Source organism: Stigmatopora argus, chromosome 4 (genome assembly GCF_051989625.1).
Source record: "Stigmatopora argus isolate UIUO_Sarg chromosome 4, RoL_Sarg_1.0, whole genome shotgun sequence".
Taxonomy (NCBI): Eukaryota; Metazoa; Chordata; class Actinopteri; order Syngnathiformes; family Syngnathidae; genus Stigmatopora; species Stigmatopora argus.
In genome coordinates this window covers 18824203-18845822 of record NC_135390.1, presented here as the reverse complement: position 1 = coordinate 18845822, position 21620 = coordinate 18824203, and the positions used below count along the sequence as shown (strand labels likewise).

At 37.4% G+C, this 21620-nt stretch overlaps 1 protein-coding gene across 2 annotated transcripts in view; it reads right to left on the bottom strand.

Moving 5' to 3' along the window:
- The window catches only part of LOC144073458 (mannosyl-oligosaccharide 1,2-alpha-mannosidase IA), a 135438-nt gene that overhangs the window by 30913 nt on the left and 82905 nt on the right, over positions 1-21620 (bottom strand). For both annotated transcript variants that reach the window (XM_077599294.1, XM_077599295.1), the window contains 2 exons: positions 10196-10311; positions 6509-6589 (listed from right to left, as the gene is read on the bottom strand). In XM_077599294.1, coding sequence (XP_077455420.1) covers positions 6509-6589; positions 10196-10311 — 197 coding nt within the window. The remainder of the gene's footprint in view (positions 1-6508; positions 6590-10195; positions 10312-21620) is intronic.

The following is a 21620-nucleotide window of genomic DNA, read 5'->3' as shown; positions in this document are numbered from 1 at the left end:
AGGGCCTTCAAGGCCTTCTCTGCTGGCCTAAGAAATATCTGAATCACAGACTGGTGTGAATTATATTTTGTCCATGAATACTTATTAAGTAATTCCAAATTGTCTGTTAGCTTCCTTTCATTGCTTTTCCCCCTGCTTGCACTGCTTCCAGATGTCATTTCATATTGAAGCATATAACCAATCACATTTCAGGCATTATTTGTTGCCAGGGTCAGAAATCTGCCTCAAGGCCTTCACAATCAGTTCTGCAGGCTCTGCTGCATTAAACAAGCGTCGATAAGACTGTTGCTTTAACCAATCAGAATTCAAATATGTGACACCAAGGCCTTCTCGCAGGCGTAGAGATACATCATTGCCTTGTCACAGGCGTAGGGATACGTCATCGCTTTCACCAACTATGATTGGCTAGTGATTGAGTGGACTAGCCAGAGCTAGCAAGCTGTATCTCTAGCGAGCTGCACAAGCAAATATATTGTTGTGTTGATTTAATAGCGGTTTTATCAACCCCCAATGGCTGAAGGAGGAGAAGAAATGGATTTGTTTGCAGATTTACTGTCAAAGCCATTTTCAAGACGGACTTTTCAAGAAAAAAAAGCTCGACATCATTAAGAAAGGTCGGACAACTCCAAAGCAAGCAAGCCTGTCGCAACCGGGAACGAACATTTTTAGCACTAAATAATAAAAACGTTTGCCAGAAATACGACAGGATAGGCTCGACTTTCAGCATTAGCTTCGATGGTGATAGAAAAGAAGGAGGATGGATATTGTGTACAGGTAAAAAGGATATTTGGTGAGTAAAATATGGCTATATTCCTAAATAATATTTCAATTGTATGAGGTTATTATTGATGATTCTTTTTGTGTCGCAGCTGCAGTTGCAATAGAGGTTTTATAGACATAAAATAGTTTTTGAGGGTTGGATTTATTCAGACATAGGTGAAGGCGTTGCTAGAAAAGTCACGGACCGCTGCAGCAAGATTGTGAGGAGAAATGCGCTGAGCTAGGTCAACGAGGACGACACATTATGGACTGATTCGAAGGCAGACAGCATTGAATAGAAAAGGGCATGAAGGTGAAAAACGAAAAACATGCATCCAGACAACGAGAGAAACTTGAAAATGGCTAATGAGCGTCTGAACGAGTAAGAACCGCGGCGGATGAAAAGCGGCTCGGCAGACATTATGTCCATTATGCGCTGCCAAGGCCGACTTGTTTTGGTTGTTTTGTGTGCGACATGAAAGCATTAAAGTCTAACAGAACACAATTGAACAGATGACCACCTCATTAAAATTTGGCGCTGCATTTTTTCGTCATTTTCTAATCTGATGCTGTTTAATAGGGTTATTTTCTGTTAATTTAAAATCACTACGCTTTTAGTAGCCATATCAATCATCATGGATAAATCGTATCAGTTTTAAAATTCTGAATTAGTGCTGGGCAATATGACGATATAAAACAAAAGGATCATTCGTATCGTCCTAATGCGTAGATAAAAAGAATTAGGAGTAGATTTTACAAAAGGCTAGTGCAAGGGATGCTGGGAAATGCATGGTTAATTTCAAAGCAAACAATTAGGTAGAGTGATGTATTCAAAACAATGGGGAATAGAGCAACAAAAAAAGAGCGAGTTATGCAAAACACACAAAACAGACGAACCAATTTGTTATATTTCTATTATTAATATGATTCTTGACAACTTTTATGCTGCCACACTCTTGTTCTTGTGCTCTAAAAATATATTTAAAAAAAAGCTAAAATAAACATTGTTTTAGATCTATAAAAACTGAATATTCGGGGCTTTTAATCCAGTTCTTTTAATCCATTTATAAAAAAAAATATCTAACTATTATATCTAAAATGGTCGGGCCCACGTGAAATCAAGTTGACGTTAAAGCGGCCCGCGAACCAGCCCAAGTCTGACACCCTTGATCTAGAACGACAAAGAATATTGAAATATTTTGTATTAAATCTGTATGTACATAATATATGTTCATGTTTTACTTAATAATCCCAACAATACCCAAGTTTTCTCGGTTTGTTTATGAAAGTTAGTGTTGTCACATTTGTTCGATGCGCATGTAATCACATTGTTTGTGTTTCTAGCGCCTTGACCTCCGTTCGCCACGCGCAACAAATTGATATTCATTACGTGGCTAATGTGGACCGCTCGCTTCGACTCCATCAGATATGCGGGAACATTAGAAATGATTTGCAGGTGCAGGCGCATCTGTTAGTCTGAATGCGCTTGTTCCAAACACTTTTATCTAAGCAAGACAACACGGCAGATTTAATGTATTTCCCGGACTTTAAGTTGCTTTTTTATTTTTGTAGTTTGGCCTGGGGCCATGGTTAACCGGTAAAATAACCTTTAATTTATAAAAACAACTGAAAAGAGCTTAGCGAAACGTTGTGATTACGTTTTTGGTAAAAACAAATATATATTTAGCCTGCTGTTTCCTCCATTTTTAGATATATTTTTCATTTTAAATGCCTTACAAGGTGGCTTGTCTACTTCGTTTTGGATTTCATCACATAAAATTACCCCCAAATATGCGACTTATTATGTATTGTTTGTTTTTTAAAATCTTTTCATTGTGCATTTTTTGGTTAGTGCGACTTATAGTGCGAAAAACACGTTGAGCGCAACGGCGTACAGTGATACCTTTACATACGAGCAGCTCGACCTACTAGATGCTCGACATACGAGGAATGCGATGGGTTGGCAGCGAATATCGCACTTTCTGGCGTTCCTTTGTGTACTACTTCATTCAAAGTCAGACCTTTGCATGAGCTCTGGCCACTGCCCAAACGAGCCTGCCACAACGGAGGTCCTGCCGCGAGATGGATACAAGGTGGGATGCCTTTAAGGCAAGGTGGCAAACAAATCAACAGCAGGGACTTATTAGAGAGCTCTTAATGACAACCCCCCTGTAGCGACAAGGCCGTTTCTTCCATTTTGGCTCTGTCACACTCAAGTCATTGTTACATGCTCATTTGTTGTTACTCCGACTATTCTAGAGCGGTTTGACGTCACTCCTAAGACCAACATCGACAATAATAACAAGAAGCTGGCAGTCTTCCAGAGATGTATAAATAAAACATGAAGCTCGTGAGCCTGCCTGCATGATTGACAGCTGACACACGTCAACAGCAATGAGGCAAGTCTATAAGGCAAGTGAAACCCAACAATTTTAGTAAAATGTATAAAAAATAATAATAATACATGTGCATTTTTCAATTTGTTAGTAAGGACAAGAACATTTGAAGTACAAGTCAAAGCTCGTGTTCGGATTTGAGAAAGTAGGTCAAGGAAACAATTTTATTTGTTGTACATTTCCTAGCACGGAATTAAAACTTGAGATGTTTTTTTGATTCTTCTTTCTGTTTCTCACTGAAAATAATTCGGATTACCTAATTTGACAGCCATTCCAAAGACATTTGAAAGGACTGTTGAATTTAAAAATGCTCTGTAAATTAGAGGGAATTCAAAACGGTACATTTTGCCTTTTAAAACCACTTTCATTCAAAAACATTTGGACTTCTGATGCTCTTTGTTGGTGGAAAATGTGCTCCTTAAACCAGCCATTTCCCCCTAATTACTTAAAAAATACAACAAAAAAAAGCAAACCTATAAGTGAAATTCACAAGTTTGTTTTTGCGTCATTGGTAAACTTTCTCTCAAAATATTAAGTGTCATTCCTACCGTCATTTTTTATCTATAAGCTTTTACCGCCAGTATTGTATCAGTATTGAGTACTGGTATGAATACAAGTACAGTGGTACCTCGACATACGAGCACCCCGACATACGAGCATTTCGAGATACGAGTAAAATTTTGAGCGAATAATTATCTCTAGATACGAGAAAAATTTCGAGATACGAGAAAGCCAGGTGGCCAAGATATGAGAGGCTGTTTATCATTGTAGCGCACTGTCTTTTTTGCCGCATCTCTTTCGTGTATAACAGATATCTACGAGCACTGGGCGGAGCGTTGCATTTTTTTCAGTGTTTTTTTTCCGTCACGCGAATGGCGTAGCGATCGTTAGTACGAGTATATATTACTTCTCGTTGGCAAGTGGTCGTGCGTTATCCTATTGTGAGGACATTTTTGTGCATCATTTTCGGAATATTTTGAAGGGAATACAAAAGTACATCGATAGAGAAAGTCAGGGTGGAGGCGGGGCAAATACAGCTAACCCGGCCGGTATCAAACTTAAATACAAAATTAGAATTAAGTTTAGTGTAAGGTTAGATTAAATTTATTTTTGAGTGTGTCTGCATCATAATCCAAGTTCATTTAAATGTATGTTATTAAACGAGCATGTTGCCGTGCAAAAAGCGCCCCCACCTCTCTCTCTTCCCCCCTTCGAAATCCGTATAATTTTAGTACTATTAAACACATTTTAGTAATATTAAACCACTAGTTACGTGTGACTTTGTTAATAGATGGCGAATTAGAAAAAATAAGACATTTTTTCCAATCCAATACCCTGTTTTTGGTGTTTTTTCAGAGGGTTGGACTGAATTAAATCGTTTTTAGTTCATTTCAATGGGAAACATTCGTTCGAGTTACAAGAATATCGACATACGAGCTCAGTCCCGGAACGAATTAAGATCGTATCTCGAGGTACCACGGTAGGTCTTTTTCCAAGATTTCTGCTGTAAAATATATAATTTATAGAGGCATGGATGTACTTGAAGACCATATAGGCTCAATCTAATGTATTTTGCCATATGACATATGTTCATTAAAGCCGCCGGAGAATTCCGTTAATTCTTTTCTCCATTAGCTCATGCATGTGGTCACCGTTAAAAATAGTTCACCTACAGTGTGTGTGTGTAGGTGGGGGGTGTAGCGGGGGTGATATTCGAGAGGGTGGCGGGCTCGGGGGTCTTTGCTGCAAGGACTTGCTCATTACGGTCCTTTGCTGACCTCCAGCCATTTTTCATGGATAATGAAGCTTTTTGTCTGGGTAACCTATCTTTTCCACTCATCTGTTTTGTAAAGCGTCAGATATTGCCGTGATCCTTTGCAGTTTATTATCAATTTGTCTTAACGTCATATTTTTTTTAGCTTCTTTGTCGCCAATATTTTCCAATGTATTCGTCATCTTTAAACATTTTTACTCATTTGGTGTATTTTTAGTTAATTAAAAAGTGTAAATATTGTAATTACTGTAATCTTTTGCTATTAATCAATATTAGATTTGCACCCATCTGCTTTTGCTTTGCTAAACAATAAAATTCTTATGTATTGTTTACACTCCAACTTCTCTTTGCATAGTTTTTGAAAACTGCTATTTTCTACTATCCTTTTGCCAGTTTAAACGAGAATACTAATACTGCAAAATTATTTCCAACCCGATTTAAGGAAAGTCAAGATGATAAAATGTGGGAAAATGGCGAAAAGATGACTTATTTGCCTTTTAACAGAACAGACATCGACATAAAAACCTTTCGTACTATGGACCCTGGAATTTCCCATTAACTCTGCTCCAAAATTAACATAATCCTTTACATTAATACTTTATTAACTTCACTAGCCTTTGGAATCTCGCAATTTCTTAGCTCAAACCTGGCAACACAAGACAGACATAAATCGCACCCGAGTATTATCAGTTGTAGCAGCCAAATAATGGACGACGAAGGAAAAAGTTATACCGTAATCCCTCGAATATTGTGGACAATGGACCCATGGACACAAGAAGACAAAGGACTTGGACTAAAACTCCCAGTTAACTGTTTTTTTGGATTTATATCAAGCGGAAAGGAGCTATTTTCACTGTGAGTACAGTATTTTAGTTACGTTTTGAAATATATACATTATATTTATATATTAATACATTACAGTCTTTTGGGTTAGGGCTTATAGCTGTAATATTTAATAAATATGCATTAATAATTGTACTTGTGTACTTGTATTTCTGTATAGGCGCGAAAACATGTATTGTGGTAGTAATAATTGGGGTGATCCTATTTTGCGTTTTTTCATTTATCGCGGCCATGTTTTGTCTACATTGACCGCGATATTTGAGGGATTACTGTATAGAAGTAGCACTGGTGTATAAGTCGCATTTTAGAGAGGGGCAATTTTTTGAGATATCAAGAACAAAGAAACTTTAAAGTAAAATGGAGAATAAAAGCCTAAATGGGCACACGTTAATGTAACATTAACAGTTTTTTGGATAACTATAGCCTAAAAAAAGCTCTTTTTCTAGTCAGAGAGGGAAAAAATATATATAAGTCGCACTCGAGTATTATTCGCAAACCCGGAAAAACTATAAAAAAAGCTGGATTTATAGTCCGGAAAATCTGTAGCGGATTTATAAGTCGATTCACCCGACGTGCAGCAGGTGAAAAACTAGCCAACATTAAATCCATCGTTTTAAACCGTCACACACACTCACTCGTACTGTACTGTCACACACCGGGAAGTCTGTTCATCCGTCAAACTTTGGACTGGGAGTAAAAAAAAGAGGGTACACGGCGAGACATCCATTCATCTTACCTCATCTCCCGTCAGATAGTACGCCGACAGCAGCCCGCCGACGTAACGGATGTTCACCTCAAAGAGCGACGCTTCGCCATTCTGCGGGACAGGAGCGCAGGGACGTTACTTGTCAGCCTTGTCAGCGTGGAGGTGACATTCGAGCGAGAACACGGATGATCATTAATAATGTCATCGATCAAGCTAACTTGTAGGCTTTTCGGGGGACTAATGTTTATATTTAGATAGCAATCATGTTTCATTTGCATTGTCATTAAGTCCACAGAGGAGTGACAAAAATGTAATCCCGGCAGCTGGTTTGAGACGTACGCTGGCATCAAGTCAATGCGTACGGAGTAAAACGGGACCAAAATCTGTCAAAACATGCCAAGAGGATGATTTTTATTAGTGGGAATCATGTAAGAAGCACAAATTTCTTTATAAAAAGTTGTAGTTGAAAGCTAACTTTTACTTTTTAATGTTTGACAAGTAGAGGTCATTTAAAATAAGCATGTACAGCAATACCTTGTTTCTAGTTTCTAGTATAGGAACAACAGTGGCGGGCCGTCAGGGCCTTCAAGGCCTTCTCTGCTGGCCTAAGAAATATCTGAATCATATATTATATTTTGTCCATCAATACTTATTAAATAATTCCAAATTGTCTGTTAGCTTCCTTTCATTGCTTTTCCTTCTGGTTGCACTGCTTCCAGATGTGTTTTCATATTGAAGCATTTAACCAATCACATTTCAGCCATTATTTGTTGCCACGGTCAGAAATCTGCCTCAGGGCCTTCACAATCAGTTCTGCATGCTCTGCTGCATTAAACAAGCGTCGATAAGGCTGTTGCTTTAACCAATCAGATTTCGAGTTGGCAACACCACAATGCATTGTTGCAGGCGTAGAGATAAGTCATCGCTTTCACCAACTATGATTGGCTAGTGATTAGTCAGAGCTACCAAACTGTATTTGGAGCGAGCTGCCCAAGCAAATATATTGTGTTGATTTAAAGCCATTTTCAAGACGGACTATGCCAGAAATACGACAGGACAGGCTCGACTTTCAGCATTAGCTTTGATGGCGATATAAAAGAAGGAAGAAAGAAAGGAGGATGGATATTGTGTATAGTTAAAAAGGATTTTTGGTGAGTAAAATATGGCTATATTCCTAAATAATATTTCAATTGTGGGCCAAGTTCAAATATCTGAAAAGCTCCAGTGTTTGTATTTAAGATCCAGTGTTTGTATTTAATCACTAAATGCTGCTAGGAAGTGGATTTTACCCCATTTTAGTGCAATTTTTGCCGGTACGCCATTGACGTTCATCATTTTTTGTATCTCGAGTCACTCATTTGCATATAAAAAAATTCGTAACCTGAAAATTTCGTAACCTGAAAATTTCGTAACCTGAAAATTTCATAACCTGAAAATTTCATAACCTGAAAAATTCGTACCTAGAGGCATTCGTAAGCAGAGGTGTGACTGTATTACTGTGAAATGACATTGGTGATTATTTTTCATCTGAAAATTGTGTTTCTTTGTTGAAATAGATGCGAAAAATAAAGTTCTTAAGTTTCAAGTGGTAACAATTTTATTACACTTAAAATAAAGAGAATTATTTGTATTTTTGAAGTGAGTTGAATGGGTGCTCTATTAGGATTGAAAAAAAATTAAGGGCTTTAACATTCCCAATTTAGAAAATTCAGATAGTATTAAATAGAATGGAATTGATTCATTTTTAATTCACGTGATACACTAATTCAATTTCTTGAGCTTTAAGGTCAATAAAAGCAAAAAAATGCATATGTTAATTATTCAATTCCGCTGCATCTAATTAACCAACACGGGTAAACGGGAGCTTGACACCCACAGTCCACAGTTAAACACTATCGACAAAACACAAAACCAGGGAGGGGCAAGGCTTAGATTTATGCTTCTTATTTGGGATGAAAGTGCTGACTGATTCAAAAAGAACAGAAATCAATGCGCGTTCATTTTTCAGCCCATCATTTGCTCTGATGTGGGTCACGAAATCCTGCGCAACAAGCATTAAACAAAAACTGAGAACATGACGGTAATGACTTCAGCTTCTTAGAATGCTTTGTGTGTGCAGCCAGTGGAAGGAAGGACAAGGCAAAACAATTCCCTTTTACCTCCTTCTTCCTGTTCCTTCCTGCTCAGTGTTCTTGTTGACGAGTTTATTTGTGGCAGCGGAACAAGGAAGCGATCGGTGAATAAACATGATTATGCAAACGGGGATCTTGGAGAAGGAAGGAAGTGCCATTTTCTTTGAAATATTGATTAAGGCATATGACCAGGCTTGTTCTTGATCCCAGCATGTGAATGAAAATCAAGGCCGGAAACGTCAATTTTTGAGGACCGGAGTCGGGTGAAAAAAGATGGGCTTTTGAAAATGTATTTATTCACTCTTGTTTTTAATCAATAACTCATTGGCAGTCATCGACGGCAATAGAAGTCCAATCCATTTGGACTGAGGGGATTGCATCGATCGTTCGATCTATCAGTTGACACTCCCAATTGGGTGACGGGCAACGTGGCAGCCAATGAGTTAACATTATTTATTATACAGATACTATAAGACGCAAATAAAAGACAATGTTTAAATTTTTGGTCAAAAACATGTAGTACGCCTTATATATGGATCAATATTGGCTAATCATTGTATGAAATTCCCTTTAGCACAGCTCCACCTAGTTGATGTATAAACACAGACCCCTACTAATACTACTACTACGACTATTACTACTACTACTATTACTACTACTACTACTACGACTATTACTACTACTACGACTATTACTACTACTACTATGACTATTACTACTACTACTATGACTATTACTACTACTACTATGACTATTACTACTACTACTATGACTATTACTACTACTACGAATATTACTACTACGACTATTACTACTACTATGACTATTACTACTACTACTACGACTATTACTACTACTACTATTATGACATTACTACTACTACGACTATTACTACTACTACTACGACTATTACTACTACTACTACTACTTTGACTATTACTACTACTACTACTACTTTGACTATTACTACTACTACTACTACTACTACTAAGACTATTAGTACTACTACTACCACTAAGACTATTAGTACTACTACTACTACCACTAAGACTATTAGTACTACTACTACCACTAAGACTATTAGTACTACTACTACTACCACTAAGACTATTAGTACTACTACTACCACTAAGACTATTAGTACTACTACTACTACGACTGTTACTACTACTACGACTATTAGTACTACTACGACTACGACTACGACTACTACTACCCTGCATCTTATAGTCCAGTGCACATTATATATGAAACTAATTTATTTAAGATGCGCTTCATAGAGCGGAAAATACAGTAAATTACACAAGATTTCTTTAAAAAATAGGTCGGATAATGGATTTAATTGAGATGAAAATTGTGTCGAATAAGAGACCTAAACTGAAATTTTAAAAAAGGTAGCTTTCATTCACTCGGCCCTCCTAGTCTAAATGGATTGGACGTCAAGCGCCGTGATAGGCAGCCAATGAGTTCCCTGTAAGAGTTATAAAATAATTATCATCAGATTGTGGGGTAGCAAAATATGTTATCGGGACAAACCTACGTATTACGGCTATACACATTTTTTGCCCCAATGTAGTGGTCTTACCGAGGTGAGGTCCAGACTGTCTCTGACCCACTCCTTGGCGTCATGGTACTCGTCCAACAATCCCATAATGTAGAGCGTGTCCAGCGAGTCGATGATGGATGCTCCTCTCAAGCCACCTGGAAGCACACCAGACAACGTGAGCGACTGTCGGCCCGCCATAATTCATAACCGGTGGCGCCGTAGCTGCCTAATGCTTGTTGTGGGAGAAACATTTAAGACATTCATATTTGGAGAAAAATGAATTCAATATACAAGGTCACCATTTCAGCCAAGCGGCTTGACGTAAATGCTGATGAATAATACATGTTGACACCAAACTTGAAATGCCGTCAACGATTTCGTTAGTTTGTTCGAGCAAAATTGTGAGGTTTTCTTTGACTCTCTGGCTGTCTTTGGCGGTGATGAACATCCAATCCTTTCTGATGTTAAGGCATTTGGGACAACCCAACGTGATATTAAGGTCAACCCCAAACTCACTACAGTTGTTTCTAAACAATGGGGAGTTTGATTTTTTAAATCACATTTTACAAAATAAAATAGTATTTTCACAATGAAAACTCTTTAAAGTATGCTTTTGTTGAATAATGTCTCTTAAACTGCAATTTGAGAAGAAAAATACATTTGATTTGGACTACCGTATTTTCCGCACTATAAAGTGGAACTAAAAGACTTCAATTTTGCGCCTTACAATCATATATATATATATATATATATATATATATATATATATATATATATATATATATACATATATATATATATATATATATATATATATATATATATATATATAGAGGGAGAGAGAGAGAGAGAGAGGATATGTGATACAGAAATTGCATTATAATTAAAACAGTATGAGATTACTTTATAATTATTTCTAATTAAATGAACATATTTATTTTGTAAAGTTTTTAAAATGTGATTTTATCAATGATTTACCCAGCTAAATTAATACTTTCAAAAACACAAATAAAAAATGCTTTCAGATGAAGTGCTATTAAGCATTTAAAAATAGTCTTAAATTGAATTGAATTAAAATTTACTACATTCATTAGCTGCCACCCTGCCGCCTTGGATTGAGCATCTAAAAATCAGACCTCACTGCAGACCATTGAGTTCATCAATCGTGAATCAATTAATACTGTTTCTTTTTTGAGCTCCCGAATGATTATTCGCCTACAAAGCACTTTGAGCTCTCTTCAGGTCCAAAAAAAGATGTGCGAAAAATTCCAGATAGTTAAAAAAAAAAACACACACACACACACAACCCTAATGTGAAGAAGACTGATTGAGCGCCAGGCCACACAGAGCAGATCAATTCATCAATGTTTTTTCTCGGGGCGCCCACGTGAGCCACTGGCACCTTTCTTTTCGTAGTGCTTTGACAAAAATGGACAGAGCGCCCACAGGACCGATTCAGGCTAATAAATGTCTGCTTTGTGATGTTTGCTAGCATTGTGATAAAGCAAGAGTGTCAGTCTCAGGGTTGGTTTGCGGGGCGCTTTAACGTCAACTTGATTTCACGTGGGCCGGACCATTTTAGATATAATATTTATATATTTTGTTTTATAAATGGATTAAAAGAACTGGATTAAAAGCCCTGAATATTCAGTTTTTTATAGATCTAAAACAATGTTCATCTCAGCTTTTTTTAAATATATTTTTAGATATTACAAAATGATTTTTGAACTAAAAACAAAGAAAAAATGGATAAAAAATTACAATTATTGATTTAAAAGGGGGAAAAATAAGGAAATTTAATATACATCTATATTCTTGATTTTAATTTGATCCTAAAACACAAAGTCGGCACTCATCATTTACTTTGCCGGGCCACACAAAATGATGCGGCGGGCCAGATTTGGCCCCCGGGCCGTCACTTTGACATGTGTGATAAAGGAAGACTAAGCACTTTTATATATTTATTTTCTTGCCGTCAAGGTGACACGTTGTCGGGGTGGTTTAGCACGTCGGCCCCACAGTTCTAACATCGAGGGTTCAATCCCAGGTCTGTACATCCCCGTAGGGAGTTTGCATGATCTCCCCGGACTTGCGTGGGTTTTCACCGGGTACTCCGGTTTCTTCCAACATCCCCAAAACATGCATGCTAGGCTAGTTGGTTGAACGCTAAATTGCCCCGAGCTATAACGGGTTGTCCTTTGTCTCCTGTGATTGGCTGGCCACCAATTCAGGGTTCCCGTAGTTAGCTGGGATAAGCTCCAGCACCCCCCTGTCAGGATAAACAGTACGGAAAATGAACGTATGAGTTCAAACCGTTACATGCGGATCACAAAGATGTAAATCGCACAGAGTGAAAGCCAGAGAGTTGTCGATGCGTGACAAACAAGCACCTGTGTGCCTGAGGAAAATCAAGCAGACGCAACGACAACCAATTGGAATGCTGGGAAGAATCTTTACAGACGACAATCGCAAGAATGGGGCCAGATGGACTGCACTTCTACTTCAATTCCAGTCATTGATTTGGGGCCACTCTGTCTTTGAATAAATGGTGACGCCATGCACTAAGATACATCAAGCGATTAGCAGTGTTTGCATTCGAGCCTTTTACATCGTATTGTAGTCTTTATCTTAACTTTCACTTGAAACCGTAGCTCGGTCAATGTGTGATCAAACACCGTAGCGTGTTGTGGCACACATTAACTTAATCAAACGCTGATACCGAATGCAAAACGGCCGAGACAAGATTAGAGCTGGTGTTCCAGACTCGGGGTACCTCAATCTAATCGTCTAATTTGGCGCTCGGGGAAAGTGCGGCTTGCGTGTCAGGATGGCTGATATGACAGCTTTTCAGATGAGATTACACTGTTTTATCGAACGCTCGTATCCTTTCCGCTACCCGTAAGCCTCAAGCACATCGATCACATAATTCCCCGCGGTCGGAAAAGGCCGGGTAGCAATGGTCAGCGTGCATCTAATGCTTTGTCGAGCCAGAAAATCTGACAAGAGGTAAAAGCCTGAAGATCTGATTAGGGCAAAAAAAGGCAACGGAAAGCCTTCAGAATGTTAATTCTGAGCATCATGGCAGACTTTCTAGTTCTTTTTTGTTTCGGAAAATCTTTCGTGTTGACCCACAGTAATTGAGAATGACGGCTAACTTTCATGCTGCTAGGTGAAATTGCCTCTTGTGGATTATAATGGCAAATGGAAGAACACTACATTTGAAGATAGATTGTAATATAGAGGCCTAACTAAGTGTAAGTAATTTGGAATTTTGGAATATTATTCTCGAATTTTCAAAGTGTTGCTAACGATCCAACTTTGGGGACGGACTATCCAAACCTTATCATTAGAAGTCTATCCAATGAAGTTTCCCGAATACGGGATGAATAAAGTGATCTAATCTAAACTAATCTAACCTAAACTAATCTAAAGTAATCTAATCTAAACTAAACTAATCCAAACTAATCCAATCTAAACCAATCTAAACTAATCTAAACTAAACTAATCTAAACTAAACTAATCCAACCTAAACTAATCTAAAGTAATCTAATCTAAACTAAACTAATCCAAACTAATCCAATCTAAACCAATCTAAACTAATCTAAACTAAACTAATCTAAACTAAACTAATCTAAACTAATCTAACCTAAACTAATCTAAAGTAATCTAATCTAAACTAAACTAATCCAAACTAATCCAATCTAAACCAATCTAAACTAAACTAATCTAAACTAATCTAATCTAAACCAATCTAAACCAATCCAAACCAATCCAAACTAATCCAAACTAAACTAATCTAAAATAATCTTATCTAACCTAAACTAACCTAAAATAATCTAATCTAAAATAATCTAATCTAAACTAAACTAATCCAAACTAATCTAAACTAATCTAAAATAATCTAATCTAAACTAATCTAATTTAAACTAATCTAAACTAATCTAAACTAATCTAAACTAATCTAAACTAATCTAATCTAAACTAATCTAAACTAATCTAAACTAATCTAAACTAATCTAAACTAATCTAAACTAATCTAAACTAACTCCAAATGTGTTCAATTGGGTGTTGCCCTCTCGTCGTGTACACTGGATTTAAAGTCGGCAGATAATATCATTAAAATGTTAGTTAATTATGAAATAACCTGGAAATTGCCAAAAATACTGTTTCTTTCAAATTCAATTAAAATTAAATGTTTTGGGTAAAAAATTGCAGTCTTATGTGATTTATTTATTTATTTATTACTTTATTTTCAGGCAACTATTAAAAGATGTTTTTGTTTTCAAATATTGATGAATTTTATGCTGACTCAGACTTCACAATGACTAAAACTTAAATGTTTAGTGCCGCCAAGTTGTTTTCCTAGCATGCTTAAACTCTAGTTTTGTTTTCGTGTAACTGTTTTGTGGGTCCACGTCGGATGGATATGTCTACCTTATTTTGTGTTATGAATAAAAAATGGCTTTGGGAACTGATTTTGTGGCATTTGGTCAGTTTCAAATCAATATAACCTTTACAACAAGAAATATAAAACTTTGCAACCATGCTCTCTGCACACTAACAATCATGAAAAACAAAAACAAATTTGCAAAAGACAAATCGACTTTAATCTGACCGCCGTCCTCTGAAGTCTAGTAAAAAAAAAAAAGATTACACTCAGGAGCTATCATCAGAATTCATTCATTTCACAGTTTAGGTGGAATAAGTTTCATATTTTAAGCGAGAAGCTTGACATTAAATGTAATCAGAACATTCCCTTTCATTTTCACACTCAATTGCATTAGAAATCCAAAATATTTTGCATCGGGGCCTTGAGCAATATCGGCTAGCCTACTAAGAAACCTTTGCCTGTACCGTTCAGCGTCACACATGAATCCAATTGGAATCTGGCGACCAGTCTCGTTTGATCGCAGTGGAACCCCCTATCCTTTCTAGGGCGCTCGGGGCAGTTGTTATCACCCGCGACCTACCTACCCCTCGTTTCTGAAGTGAGGTAGCGACTGTGGAACGAGGTGCAAAAGTTCTCCCAAGCCTGTCAGCATAAAAGCAATTCATTTCACGCAGCTTCGCCTGTAATTGGGCCATTGACTCAACTGCTTCCCCACTTAACTTAAGATGGGGCACTAAAAAGAAGGAGATCGGGACAACTGAGGTTGTGCGCTCGGTCAAGACTTTGCTTCAGGAATCAAGTATGTTTGTACTCAGTGGATGTGCAGCGAGGGACAAAAAAAAAGAGAATTGACAGAAAAAGGGATAATTATGAATGATAATTAGTAGGGCTGAATATTAACAGCTAAAATTTTATTGAAATAGTATTTAGAAGTAGACTTAGTATTCCTACTAAAAATCAAATCAACTGCAACATATCATACATATCCAATCAAAAACCTATTTTCTAACTAATGTTTTGCCAACACCTCCTACTAGTACTACTAGTTCTACTACTTCCACTACCACTACTGCCACTACTACTACCACTACTTCCACTACTGCCACTACTACTACTACCACTACTTCCACTACTGCCACTACTACTACCACTACTTCCACTACCACTACTGCCACTACTACTTCCACTACCACTACTTCCACTACCACTACTACTACTACTACTACTACTACTACCACTTCCACTACTACTACTACTACTACTACTACTACTACTACTACCACTTCCACTACCACTACTACCACTTCCACTACCACTACTACCACTTCCACTACTACCACTTCCACTACCACTACTACTATTACTACTACTACTACTACTACCACTTCCACTACTACTACTACTACTACCACTTCCACTACCACTACTACTACCACTACTACTACTACCACTACTACTACTACCACTTCCACTACCACTATTACTACTACTACCACTTCCACTACCACTATTACTACTACTACCACTTCCACTACCACTACTACCACTTCCACTACCACTACTACTACCACTACTACCACTTCCACTACTACTACCACTACTACTACCACTACTACCACTACTACCACTACTACTACTTCCACCACCCCTACTGCCACTACTACTTCTACTATTACTAGTACTAGTACTTCCACTACCACTACTACTACTACTACTATTACTAGTACTTCCACTACCACTACTACTACTACTGTATTCTTTGATGGATATTACTTGATTAATCAAGTGAAATTTAAGCCTTTTTCAAACCACTTAGAAAAGAATGTAATGTTTCAAACCTCAATTTAAAAAAACTAGATTTACCCATCAAAAAGAAAATAAACTGGATTATGTTTCTTAACTCAAACTGATTCCACTCTAAGAATAAAAAAACAATGCAAACTAAAACAAAAAAATATAAATACAAATAATACCCAGATGCAAACCATAACACCTAAATGAAATTCTCTTTCACAGCCAACTTTTGACACAAAGAACCACAATTTAAAATTCAATTAATTTACATAAAAAGAATACCTTTTGAAGACAAAATTGATAACTGAAAGCTTTTCAGCACAGAAGTGCAGTCCCCAAACATTTGACCGGTTTTGCACAAATACAAAAACATAAACAGACAAAGGAATAAAATCCATTCAAACCCCAAACGACTCAACAGTAGCGGTCTAAATCAGTCTGGAACAGTAAATTTTTGAGTTTACCACCAAAGATTCTTAACCAAAAACGACCTTGTAGTCCAAAAGGCGATGACTGGGTACACTGAAGCAACTCTAAATAAAGTTGAGCATATTAATAGTCGGCTAAAACCGCCATCAGCTTAAACATTTGGCAGCAAAATGCTGCGATTACAGCTGCCAAACAGTGATTACGACAAAATGTCTCAGATGGTCGTGACGTCGCAAGGCGAATACCCCCCCGGCGTACGAGTCGACCGCAGACCGATCAGGCATCAGATTACACAAATGTAGGATTTAAGGTCGCGAAGGGAAAAACATCAAGCGCTTGGCGTCCTTTTGACCCTCGCCCTTGTCGACATGGGATCGCCATGGAAGCGTTCCAGCAAACTAGAGCGCAATCCCTGCCCCGCCCCGTAATCCAGCAGCTTCGTCATACATTGAGCAACTAGATTTTCATCATCTTGGCTCTAATCCTCTCGCAGAAGCTTGATGACGAGTGCCGAGTTCCCCTGAGGGGGACTTGCTGTAATCCCTGAAAGAAAGAGGACGAATTTGGTGGCACTGATAACGACGCGCTAGTCATTTTTGACTATATTTTGCACTACGATGCCAGGTTTGGCAATTAAATCGTTTAAATGTTTACCATTGATGGCCACTAATTTAACAATGTTTTTTTAAACCAATCAAATGGAACCGTATCCTGTAACCAACACATAATATCTTATTTTATTGTACACTACTTAATATATCATAGCATTGTTGTACTTTGTTCATCATGTCGTATTGCCATATTTTGCAAGTCCTGTAAATTCATAACTAAAAGATGTAAATACCCGTCTTATGAAGTCACAGGACATTGTATGATGTTTTTAAAAAATTCACATGCAAAGTACTCTTCAAATTGAGGTTTGCGAAAGACTTTCAAGTTTCTTGATAACTGCTGCTTGCTATTTTTAAAAAATAATTTTCCCACTGGAGGCCAGGCTCAGGGGAAAAAAACAACCTTCAAAATAAATAAACAGATTTCAAAAGATTATAATAATTCAAAAAAACAACCCTGAAGATAAATGACTTAGAAAATGCAAAGTTACAAAAAATCAAAATGTTTAAATGTTCAGATATTAAGATGTGATTAGACCATTTTTGGATGGTTTAAGTGAGGCAAAATAACATGCCTTTTCTTTCGAATGTATTGTTATGATCATTGCATGTCATTATTTTGTGTATAAAAATCGAATTTGGTGTTTAAAAAGTCTTTTACAAACTTGAGTCTTGAAAAAGAGGCAGTCGTCTTATATTCGGGCCGACACGGTATTCGTCTAAACATGGCATGATTCATTACAGCGATCGATCTATATTTTTCCCCCTGATTGTTAATCTCAAAATCACCCAGCTATACTTGAAAAAATAACATAACCCTCATAATGAGTATTTGCTTGAAAAATACATTTACACAATACCACTACAAATCAAGGATAAATTGACTTTTTTTCTGGTTGCATAGCGCTTTTTCCCCCTTCCAAGTAATCAAAACGTTCTGACACTTTGAAACTCAAACAACCCTCGATATTGACTGAAAGTCAGTGTGGAGGCGGGGCAAAATGAGCCAACCCGGAAGAAGAAGAAAGAAAGGTATCAAAATGTCAAACTAGAATAGAATTAAGTTTAGTGTTAGGTTGGATTAAACTTATTTTCGAGTGTCTGCATTGTGATCCAAGTTCATTTAAATTTGTTTATGTTATGTTACGAGCGTGTTGCCGTGAAAAAAGTCTCCCCCCTCGCTCTCTACCTTCCGCGAAATCCGTCTAATTTTATTATTATAAAACACATTTTAGTAATATTAAACCACTAGTTATGTGTTACTTTGTTAATAGATGGTGAATTAGAACAAATAAAACATTTTTTCCAATCCCATATCCTGTTTTTGGTGTTTTTTTCAGAGGGTTAGAACAAATTAATTGTTTTTAGTTCATTTCAATGGGAAACGTTCGTTTGAGTTACGAGAAAATCGACATACGAGCTCAGTCCCGGAACGAATTAAGCTCGTATCTCGAGGTACCACTGTATATAATATTAAAAGAAATCTAAATCAGCACTTTTCCTTGACAACTTAACTGAGCAATTTTAAGAAGACGGTATGGATGAGCTCTCTGTGAGTTGTGCTTGAACCAGATTGCTATTTGTCACCTAAATGCAAGGTTGCCATGGAGACAGACGATCTCTAGCGCTCAATGACGGCGGAGCCCGTGGGATATAAAAATGGATGGCCCGTAGATGGAGTGCGGGCATATGGTAACGAGCCTCTCGCTGCGCCGGCGGACGGTAATGCGACAGGCCGTTGTGATAGGCGCCATTTGTGAGGCACTTTCTTTCGAGCTGCCGGCAAGAGATGGACGCCGTTCGCTCACCGTGCTCTCCAATCGTCATGGCGGGCCCCTTAAAGACTGGCAGCTTGGCCCATTGAGAAGTAATTGGAGAGGAGGTGGGCGCTAGGGGAAAACCTGTCGACGGCGTTCCAGCCAGAAAGTAATTACCCGGGGAAGTGCTTGTCACGGGAACGCTTTTAATATCAATATTTGTTGTGAAAAATGATGATCGTGTTGTTGGCAACCGAGATGGAGATTAAAGCTAGATTCGGGCTTTGGAGAAAAATTTTCGGAAATTAAAAGCAGTAAGAGAGACTATTTTTAAAAACGTTCTTCTTTTAAATATTGAAAGTATTTTATCTTTCACTTTGACCACCTGGGAATAAAGATTATCATGTTTGCGATGTTCCCGAGTTAATTGTGAAATCGGAAATTTCAGGGGAATTGGTAGGAAAAAAATCCAGTTTTTAAGATGTATTTGTTTTGGTTTTTTTTCAATCAAAGTGTCCCATCATAAGTCGTCTATTTTTTGTTTTTATAACTGCGCTACTAGGTAATGTTGTTGTTCTTTTGTTGGTACAGAATGTTCTCTTTTTTTGTCTTTTACCTTTCATTATCACAGTAGTGCAAACCTGCTTTAGTGGAAATCAGTTTTAGTCTTAACCTGCTAAAATGCAGGATTCTAAATATGAAAAAATATCTTTTTAAAGGGACTTTAGATGGGAAACTGCGCTAACGTGCATCCAAGCGTGGCGGTTGACTGCTGCCTACTGGTGGACACAAACGGAAGTGTAGCCACCTCTTATTTATTTCCACCAAAAACACGTCTTAAGATCAATTCCATACTTTTGAATCTCGGCCAATTGCTCCCCTTATTAAAGCTTGCAATTCTCCTATTAAGCGATAATTAACCGTACAAACAACGCGGCAAATATTTACTCACCTAGGGCGCACTTTAAAGTTTAACATTTTCCCCAAATTGGACGTAGCGCCCAATCAGTCGGTGCGCCTTTTATATGTATTAAATTCAAGATTCTGTAGATTACGCTGTATGACGCTGACAGCTTGAGTGTCTGGGTACATTGCTTGCTGATGCGCTATATTTATATAGTGAAAACAACATTACCAATCGACGAAGACGTTTTCGTCTGCTACCAGTGACCGAGACGATCCGGATTAGAGCCGAAATGGGTAAAACCAGATCGTTTTCCCCCCCAAAAAAACATACTTGAAAAAAGATCCAGTACGAAAGTTGTTATTTGGCGTACATAATTTAAAATTATCAATTTTTTTTATAAAATACATGAAAAACGTACAAGTTGGTTATTATCTGCCATTGAAGGTGCCGTTTTGAAGTCGAAACGTTTTTTTCCCAATTAGAAGTAATGCAATTAAAGTAATTAAAGTGTAAAATGAGATCGGATTTACAAAAAAATGGACTTTTTAAAAACATTTTCCTCGTACAAAAGTTTTTATACGGTGTACACCACATGTGTCAAAGTGGCGGCCAGGGGGCCAAATCTTGCCCGCCGCATCATTTTGTGTGGCCCGGGAAAGTAAATCATGAGTGCCAACTTTCTGTTTTAAGATCAAATTACAATGAAGAGTATAGATGTATATTAAATTTCCTGATTTTCCCCCTTTTAAGTCAATAATTTTCATTTTTAATCCATTTTTTCTGTGTTTTTAGTTCAAAAATCATTTTGTAAAATCTAAAAATACATTTTAAAAAATTGTTTTAGATCTATAAAAAACTGAATATTCAGGGGTTTTAATCCAGTTCTTTTAAACCATTTATAAAAAAAAACAATCAGAATATTATATCTAAAATGGTCCGGCCCACATGAAATCGAGTTGACATTAATGCGACCCGCAAACCAACCCGAGTCTGACACCCTTTGGCGTACACAATTTGAAATGATCAAAAAACGTATTAAATACGAGAAAGTATCCAATTCAGACTGATTTTGAGTCAATACGGGAATCGTGGAATATATGCTATATTGCAGAATCAATTTTAATCTCGGCACTAGGCAAATATTTTACAATTGTGATTTTTTTTGTTTTCTCTTCTTAAAAAAAAAAAATCGAAGAACAGAACTTGGTATCGGCACGAACATAAAATCAGGTGACAAAAATAAGTGGGTTCTGCATCATTTACTCACATGGCCTTTCCCTACCCATCGTCCAAGAGGAACGATCAAGAGCCCTTGGGAGTGTTCAATAAACGTTAGCTTTTTAAACGGTCACTGGGAACACTATGGGTCAAGGCTTCACGCGTACAGTTTTCTCACTTCGTATTCCGGGCGCCGCCTGGGCAAAAATGATGCCCCGCTGCTCTTTCGTGATCTGACGAGAATCTGTCCTCGCATGTGGGCCGTTTCCAACTCTCTCGTCCAATAAACATTTTTCACGGGAAAATCTCACTCGTGCAGAAGGGAGACGCTATGTGGCAGATTGCATTGTTCAATTTG